The sequence below is a fragment of the Penaeus vannamei genome, chromosome 20 (genome assembly GCF_042767895.1).
Source record: "Penaeus vannamei isolate JL-2024 chromosome 20, ASM4276789v1, whole genome shotgun sequence".
NCBI lineage: Eukaryota > Metazoa > Arthropoda > Malacostraca > Decapoda > Penaeidae > Penaeus > Penaeus vannamei.
In genome coordinates, this window is record NC_091568.1 from 5,229,125 (window position 1) to 5,239,124 (window position 10,000).

The following is a 10,000-nucleotide window of genomic DNA, read 5'->3' on the forward strand; positions in this document are numbered from 1 at the left end:
GTTGTAGACGGCGTTAGCCTTGGCGAAGACGGAGCCCCAGATGGAGAACAGAGGAGTGACAATGGGCTTGTTGAACATGCCTCCCCAGTTGATGACGAAGTAGGGGGTCCACGCCATGAACCACAGGGTGACGGTCATGAGGGCAACCTTGCACAGACGGCATTCAGCAGAGGTCTTCTGGGCTTCCTCGCTTCTCAGAGACTTGACTCCCATCTTCTTGGCTTGTTCTCGCATTCCCTTCTCGTGAGCAGCGACAGCCTTGACGATGAAGGTGTAGCTGTAGATGATGTAGGCAAGAGGGAAAAGATATACCCATACAGAGTAGACGTACAGATAGCTCCTGGAGAGTTCAGTCTCAGTCAGGTAGTCAGTACCACAGGCAAGCATGTTACCCTCAGGCACATATCGGTTCCATCCGAAGAAGGGAGGAAGGCACCAGGCAAGAGTGAAAGCCCAAGTGCCAGCAATCCTCATCATAGCACCACCAGATGTGAGAGGTTCAGCAGAAACTCCCTTGACGATAACGTTGTATCGGTCGGCAGTGATGAAGACCATGGACCAGATGGACACGCAACCGAAGAAGGAACCCAGGAAAGCGTAGACCTCACAGAAGAATGCGCCGAGAATCCATGTTCCCCAGTAAGCGTTGACCAGAAGAGGAGGAGTCATGGTAAGCATCATGAAGAAGTCGGAGATGGCCAAGTTGACGACAAGCAGGTTGGCGGGTGTTCGCAGACTCTTGGTATTCATGAATACCCAGATGACTACGAAGTTACCAGCCACAGACAATGTTCCCATGACAGTCATCCAGAAGCCGAGAAGACCATACCAGAGAGGGTTCATTGGAGGGAACTGGTACCAGTGAGCATGCACCATATGGAGCATGTTTTCTGGCACAGTGTCCACCACTGTATAGTTCCCATAAGGGTTAGTGGATGGAAGGACAGTGTCCTGAACTGGGCTGTTCCACGACGACATCTGTAATGAATTTTAAGTTTACATTATCATACTTTAACAAAAACGGAATGCAAAAGTGTATGTGTAGATGATTAACTAAACTTTACGAATTGTTACGAAATGTATGTGAAAACATGGCCTGTGTACACACATTTAAGTATACAAATACATATATCACACACACATGCATATACATACATACATATATATATATATATATATATATATATATATATATATACACACACACATAAATACACACATACACACAAATACAAACACACACATATGTATATATATATATATATATATATATATATATATATATACATATAGAAACAGACATACACATATGAAAGGTTACGGTGAGAAGGTTAAAATAGTTACATGTATGTGCAGGTGTATAGCATATCAGATTTCTGTTACTCAGTGTAAGAATTAAAAGTGACAAAGAAATAGTTACGTTTAGCAAAATACCTAATATTTGTATAAAATTTTCGCAAATTTTGACGAACAGTACATTTTAGTGTGAATATCCAGTGATATTACCTTTAGGGCAAAAGATTTCCAGCCGAAGAAATTTCAAAATCGAACTACTTCGGCGTGAAGCACCTCCTCTCTGGCTGAGTCCCGCAAGGTAACTGAGACAACAACCGTCGATGCACTGCTTTTATAGTCCGCTGGAGCCTTGTACTTGCATTATAAGATTACCGACTTCCTTGTCCTCGTCTACTTACAGACAAATATGCCCGTATATGCTTGTTCGATATGTGATATTTTTTCTAGACTTAATTAACCATGAAATGTAAGTTCTATGATTTCTAGATCGATATTCATATCTTACGTTCTCTCTCGTGTTGTGTTATCTTCTTTTCTTTTACATTCATATTAGATGAAAATAGTTATATAGAGTTCTCATTAATCTTTATAGAAAACGTAGCTTTAGTTTGATTTGACAGATATTGTGATGCACATGATTATGACATTATGCAATACCTTTGATTTGATATAAAATTAAAATTATGAATGATAATCATATTTTTTTAAAATATGGAACTTACATTTATTTTCTGGAATCTCTTGCATTTAATTTGACGTTCTAATTACACGCCTTACTCCCTCATACAGGGCTAATGTCGTTTTATCACCGTAGAAATGCAGGCATCCAATACTATAACAGCAAAAGGCAACATAATCCTATCATTTCGAATCTGAGAAATCTATTGCATCTCAGAAAAGCGCCATCGTGTGCATGGAGATTTTTTTTTTTTTTTTTTTTTTTTGTCACGAGGTACTCTCTCTTCTGGCATAACCCGGTGTTGATTGAGGGCATTGAGGAGTTGCATGGTTACGACTCCATGGTAAAATGTTTGTCTAGCAGCACCGTTTTCTTTGATTCTGTAGCGAAAAAGCGCACGAAAGTTTGGGTTACGATACATAAAATAGTTTTGCGCCACATTAGCGGTATATCATATACACATTCACTCTAGATTTTTTAATCCATAATGAAAATTGCTGAAGAGATATAGTAAAAAGTCCAGCGTATCCGAATCATATGAATAAGGCTTTATATCCATATTTGTTGATATGCAATATATACTGAGGCCAGTAAATCATTGGAGTTATCCTACTATATGAGATTTGGACTCTGTATGTGAACATGGACTTGTGAAAAACACTGTACATGTAAACAAAGTACTTTTTTCATTTTATTTAAAACTTCCTTGTTTTGTTTATGATAAAATCATTTCAGTATTTTACTTTGATTGTTCTCTATTGGTATTTAAAAATCTGGTCAAAACTTCGCACGTCAAAATACGAGCCATCAAACAATATATCAGAAAGTTTGAAGTTCCGGGATCATACAGACCCTCCCACGCATGTATGTATATGCACACGGGAACATGTGTACACACATATATACATACATACATACATATATATATATATATATATATATATATATACAAATACATGATTATACCTATTTATACATGTATATACAGTATATACTACACACACACACACACACACACACACACACATACACACACACACATACACACACACACACACACACACACACACACACACACACACACACACACACACACACACACACACACACACATATATATATATATATATATATATATATATATATGAGTGTGTGTGTATATACATATATGTATATATATGTATGTATATATATACATATATGTGTATATATATGTATATATATACATATGTATATACATACACACACATACACACGTGCGTGTGCATATTTCCATTTTATTTAAAGATTCCTTGCTTTATTTCTAATTAATATTAAGTTAGTCTTTTAACCATTTGAATTATTTTCTATAAATGATTATGTATAAAGAAAAAAATGGTCAAAACTTTGTATGTCAGAACACGAGCCATACATATATCAGAATGTCTGCAGTTCCGGAATCCCACAGGGAAGGCATATATATATTGATACATACATACATAAACACATATGCATATAATACATATATTTATATACACACACATGCATACACATATGAACATATAAATAGATTATACATATATTTGTATATATATGTTTCTATATATCTATCTCTATCTATCTATCTATATATGTATACAGACATACATGCATGTATGCATTCACACACACAAACACAATATATATATATATACATATACAAACATGCACTTACATACATATACATACATACATACACACACACATACACACACATAACATATATATAGGTATATATACATTTATTAGTGTATGTTTATGTACACATACATATGTTCATACGTATATACAAATTCATTTCTATCGATATACAGTATATATCTGTATGCGTGTGCATGCGCGTAATGTATGGAAGTTTTTGTTTAGTAATTTTAATATATATTTTCCATATTTTCTTCCTTTACAACTGGATTTATTTTAATGGTATATTTTGAGAATTATTTCAGTTCATTTTAGAATTCTTCTGCCTCTTCTCACGCATTCACAAGTGTGTATCGGTGCGTATGATTTAATACATACATACATACACACACACACACATATATATATATATATACATACATACATACATACATATATATATATATATATATATATATATATATATATATATATATATATATATATATATATATATATATACACGCTTGCAAACTTTCTTTTTCCTAATAATTTCAGTTATTAAACTCGCGTTGTTCATGCTGGGAGTTTTATTCTAGGTAAAAAGGGACAGAAATTACGTCTTTTCGTTGATAGTCTAGAAAACATTCATAGAAAAAATACTGGTATGAGTTCCTTAGGCAGACTCAGTCTTCTCACTGGCCTCGGTAGTGGTAGTGGAAGCAGCATCAGAGCCTCCATCTCGGCCATCTGTAGCACAAGCAAGGCAAGGCAGCTTCTTCTCAAGGGCAGCTCGGTACTTGGGGTGGCTGATGGCGTACACGATGGGGTTGTAGACGGCGTTAGCCTTGGCGAAGACGGAGCCCCAGATGGAGAACAGAGGAGTGACAATGGGCTTGTTGAACATGCCTCCCCAGTTGATGACGAAGTAGGGGGTCCACGCCATGAACCACAGGGTGACGGTCATGAGGGCAACCTTGCACAGACGGCATTCAGCAGAGGTCTTCTGGGCTTCCTCGCTTCTCAGAGACTTGACTCCCATCTTCTTGGCTTGTTCTCGCATTCCCTTCTCGTGAGCAGCGACAGCCTTGACGATGAAGGTGTAGCTGTAGATGATGTAGGCAAGAGGGAAAAGATATACCCATACAGAGTAGACGTACAGATAGCTCCTGGAGAGTTCAGTCTCAGTCAGGTAGTCAGTACCACAGGCAAGCATGTTACCCTCAGGTACATATCGGTTCCATCCGAAGAAGGGAGGAAGGCACCAGGCAAGAGTGAAAAGCCAAGTGCCAGCAATCCTCATCATAGCCCCACCAGATGTGAGAGGTTCAGCAGACACTCCCTTGACGATAACGTTGTATCGGTCGGCAGTAATGAAGACCATGGACCAGATGGACACGCAACCGAAGAAGGATCCCAGGAAAGCGTAGACCTCACAGAAGAATGCGCCGAGAATCCATGTTCCCCAGTAAGCGTTGACCAGAAGAGGAGGAGTCATGGTAAGCATCATGAAGAAGTCGGAGATGGCCAAGTTGACGACAAGCAGGTTGGCAGGTGTTCGCAGACTCTTGGTATTCATGAATACCCAGATGACTACGAAGTTACCAGCCACAGACAAGGTTCCCATGACAGTCATCCAGAACCCGAGAAGACCATACCAGAGAGGGTTCATTGGAGGGAACTGGTACCAGTGAGCATGCACCATATGGAGCATGTTTTCTGGCACAGTGTCCACCACTGTATAGTTCCCATAAGGGTTAGTGGATGGAAGGACAGTGTCCTGAACTGGGTTGTTCCACGATGACATCTGCAATTAATTTTGTTTACATTATTATACTTTAACAAAAAACGGAATGCAAGTGCAAGTGTATGACATTTGAGATTTATTACTCAGTTTAAGAATTAAAAGTGAACAAGGAAATATTTTTTAAGTTTAGCAAAATACCTAATATTTGTATGATAAAATTTTCGCAAATTTTGACGAACAATACATTTTAGTGTGAATATCCAGTGATATTACCTTTAGGGCAAAAGATTTCCAGCCGAAGAAATTTCAAAATCGAACTACTTCGGCGTGAAGCACTTCCTCTCTGGCTGAGTCCCGCAAGGTAACTGAGACAACAACCGTCGATGCACTGCTTTTATAGTCCGCTGGAGCCTTGTACTTGCATTATAAGATTACCGACTTCCTTGTCCTCGTCTACTTACAGACAAATATGCCCGTATATGCTTGTTCGATATGTGATATTTTTTCTAGACTTAATTAACCATGAAATTTAAATTCTATGATTTCTAGATCGATATTCATATCTTACGTTCTCTCTCGTGTTGTGTTATCCTTCTTTTCTTTTACATTCATATTAGATGAAAATAGTTATATAGCGTTCTCATTAATGTTTATAGAAAACGTAGCTTTAGTTTGATTTGACAGATATTGTGATGCACATGATTATGACATTATGCAATACCTTTTATTTTGACATTAAATTAAAATTATGAATGATAATCATATTTTTTAAAATATGAAACTTACATTTATTCTTTGGAATCTCTTGCATTTAATTTGACGTTCTAATTACACGTCTTACTCCCTCATACAGGGCTAATATCGTTATATCACCGTAGAAATGCAGGCATCCAATACTATAACAGCAAAAGGCAACATAATCCACAAGGTGTGTAGGGACTGCATGGGAGCGCTTGGTCACTTATCTTATCATTTCGAATCTGTGTACTCTATTGCATCTCAGAAAAGCGTCATCTTCTGCATGGAGAGGGTTTATTGGTCACGAGGTACTCTCTCCTCTGGCATAACGCGGTGTTGATTGAGGGCATTGAGGAGTTGCATGGTTACGACTCCACGGTAAAATGTTTGTCTAGCAGCACCGTTTTCTTTGATTCTGTAGCGAGAAAGCGCACGAAAGTTTGGGTTACGATACATAAAATATTTCTGCACTACATTAGCGGTATATCATATACACATTCACTCTAGATTTTTTAATCCATAATGAAAATTGCTGAAGAGATATAGTAAAAAGGCCAGCGTATCCGAATCATATGAATAAGGCTTTATATCCAAATTTGTTGATATGCAATATATACTAAGGCCAGTAAATCATTGGAGTTATCCTACTATATGAGATTTGGACTCTGTATGTGAACATGGATTTGTGAAAAACACTGTATATGTAAACAAAGTACTTTTTCATTTTATTTAAAACTTCCTTGTTTTGTTTATGGTAAAATCATTTCAGTATTTTACTTTAATTGTTCTCTATTGGTATTTAAAAATCTGGTCAAAACTTCGCACGTCAAAATACGAACCATCAAACAATATCAGAAAGTTTGAAGTTCCGGGATCATACAGACCCTCCCACGTATGTATGCATATGCACACGGGAACATGTGTACACACATATATACATACATACACACACACACACACACACACACACACACACACACACACACACACACACACACACACACACACACACACATATATATATATATATATATATATATATATATATATACAAATACATGATTACACCTATTTATACATGTATATACAGTATATACTACACACACACACACACACACACACACACATACACACACACACACACACACACACACACACACACACACACACACACACACACACACACACACATATATATATATATATATATATATATATATATATATATATATATATATGAGTGTGTGTGTATATACATATATGTATATATATGTATGTATATATACATGCATGTGTATATATATGTATATATATACATATGTATATACATACACACACATACACACGTGCGTGTGCATATTTCCATTTTATTTAAAGATTCCTTGCTTTATTTCTAATTAATATTAAGTTAGTCTTTTAACCATTTGAATTATTTTCTATAAATGATTATGTATAAAGAAAAAAATGGTCAAAACTTTGTATGTCAGAACACGAGCTATACATATATCAGAATGTCTGCAGTTCCGGAATCCCACGGGGAAGGCATATATATATTGATACATACATACATAAACACATATGCATATAATACATATATTTATATACACACACATGCATACACATATGAACATAAACATAGATTATACATATATTTGTATATATATGTATCTATATATCTAACTATATCTATCTATCTCTATCTATCTATCTATATATGTATACAGACATACATGCATGTATGCATTCACACACACAAACACAATATATATATACACATATACAAACATGCACTTACATACATATACATACATACATACACACACACACACACACACACATAACATATATATAGGTATATATACATTTATTAGTGTATGTTTATGTACACATACATATGTTCATACATATATACAAATTCATTTCTATCGATATACATTATATATCTGTATGCGTGTGTATGCGCGTAATGTGTGGAAGTTTTTGTTGAGTAATTTTTGTTATATATTTTCCATATTTTCTTCCTTTACAACTGGATTTATTTTAATGGTATATTTTGAGAATTATTTCAGTTCATTTTAGAATTCTTCTGCCTCTTCTTACGCATTCACAAGTGTGTGTCGGTGCGTATGATTTAATACACACACACACACACACACACACACACACACACACACACACACACACACACACATATATATATATATATATATATATATATATATATATATATATATATATACACGCTTGCAACCTTTCTTTTTCTTAATAATTTCAGTTGTTATTAAACTCGTGTTGTTCATGCTGGGAGTTTTATTCTAGGTAAAAAGGGACAGAAATGATATCTTTTCGTTGATAGTCTAGAAAACATTCATAGAAAAAAATACTGGTATGAGTTCCTTAGGCAGACTCAGTCTTCTCACTGGCCTCGGTAGTGGTAGTGGAAGCAGCATCAGAGCCTCCATCTCGGCCATCTGTAGCACAAGCAAGGCAAGGCAGCTTCTTCTCAAGGGCAGCTCGGTACTTGGGGTGGCTGATGGCGTACACGATGGGGTTGTAGACGGCGTTGGCCTTGGCGAAGACGGAGCCCCAGATGGAGAACAGAGGAGTGACAATGGGCTTGTTGAACATGCCTCCCCAGTTGATGACGAAGTAGGGGGTCCAGGCCATGAACCACAGGGTGACGGTCATGAGGGCAACCTTGCACAGACGGCATTCAGCAGAGGTCTTCTGGGCTTCCTCGCTTCTCAGAGACTTGACTCCCATCTTCTTGGCTTGTTCTCGCATTCCCTTCTCGTGAGCAGCAACAGCCTTGACAATGAAGGTGTAGCTGTAGATGATGTAGGCAAGAGGGAAAAGATATACCCATACAGAGTAGACGTACAGATAGCTCCTGGAGAGTTCAGTCTCAGTCAGGTAGTCAGTACCACAGGCAAGCATGTTACCCTCAGGTACATATCGGTTCCATCCGAAGAAGGGAGGAAGGCACCAGGCAAGAGTGAAAAGCCAAGTGCCAGCAATCCTCATCATAGCACCACCAGATGTGAGAGGTTCAGCAGCCACTCCCTTGACGATGACGTTGTATCGGTCGGCAGTGATGAAGACCATGGACCAGATGGACACGCAGCCGAAGAAGGATCCCAGGAAAGCGTAGACCTCACAGAAGAATGCGCCGAGAATCCATGTTCCCCAGTAAGCGTTGACCAGAAGAGGAGGAGTCATGGTAAGCATCATGAAGAAATCGGAGATGGCCAAGTTGACGACAAGCAGGTTGGCGGGTGTTCGCAGACTCTTGGTATTCATGAATACCCAGATGACTACGAAGTTACCAGCCACAGACAATGTTCCCATGACAGTCATCCAGAAGCCGAGAAGACCATACCAGAGAGGGTTCATTGGAGGGAACTGGTACCAGTGAGCATGCACCATATGGAGCATGTTTTCTGGCACAGTGTCCACCACTGTATAGTTCCCATAAGGGTTAGTGGATGGAAGGACAGTGTCCTGAACTGGGTTGTTCCACGATGACATCTGTAATGAATTTTAAGTTTACATTATAATACTTTAACAAAAACGGAATGTAATAGTATATGTAGAGATCATTAACTAAACTTTACGAATCGTTAGGAAGAGATGTATGTGAAAACATGGCCTGTGTACCCACATTTAAGTATACAAATACATATATCATACACATATGCATATACATATATATACATAAATACATACATACACAGATACAAAGACGTATACATGTATATATATACATACATACATACATACATATATATATATATATATATATATATATATATATATATATATATATATATATATACATATGCATATAGAAACAGACACATATCAAAGGTTACGGTAAGAAGAAGGGTAAACGTAGTTACATG

The 10,000-nt window shown here is 37.2% G+C and overlaps 3 protein-coding genes across 3 annotated transcripts in view; all 3 read right to left on the bottom strand.

Moving 5' to 3' along the window:
- The window catches only part of LOC113815200 (rhodopsin-like), a 1,855-nt gene extending 254 nt beyond the window's left edge, over nt 1–1,601 (bottom strand). Inside the window, exons 1-2 of the mRNA XM_070134772.1 lie at nt 1,507–1,601; nt 1–978 (exon numbers count right to left, since the gene is read on the bottom strand). The exon at nt 1–978 is cut by the window's left edge and continues 254 nt beyond it. Of these exons, the coding sequence (XP_069990873.1) occupies nt 1–978 (978 nt within the window). The 5' untranslated portion in view covers nt 1,507–1,601. The remainder of the gene's footprint in view (nt 979–1,506) is intronic.
- Nucleotides 1,602–4,188: 2,587 nt separating this feature from the next.
- On the bottom strand, nt 4,189–5,765 carry LOC113815179 (rhodopsin-like). The gene is made up of 2 exons (XM_070134773.1): nt 5,634–5,765; nt 4,189–5,420 (listed from the first exon to the last, which is right to left on the bottom strand). The coding sequence occupies exon 2, from the start codon at nt 5,418–5,420 to the stop codon at nt 4,290–4,292; it is 1,131 nt and encodes a 376-aa protein (XP_069990874.1). The 5' UTR covers nt 5,634–5,765; the 3' UTR covers nt 4,189–4,289.
- A 2,625-nt stretch (nt 5,766–8,390) lies between these two features.
- Nucleotides 8,391–10,000, bottom strand: part of LOC113815161 (rhodopsin-like) — a 1,906-nt gene continuing 296 nt past the window's right edge. Inside the window, exon 2 of the mRNA XM_070134774.1 lies at nt 8,391–9,626. Within this exon, the coding sequence (XP_069990875.1) occupies nt 8,496–9,626 (1,131 nt within the window). The 3' untranslated portion in view covers nt 8,391–8,495. The remainder of the gene's footprint in view (nt 9,627–10,000) is intronic.

Excerpts from the sequence above, each read along its gene's own strand:
- LOC113815179 (XM_070134773.1), bottom strand. The coding sequence starts at position 5,420 with ATGTCATCGTGGAACAACCCAGTTCAGGACACTGTCCTTCCATCCACT.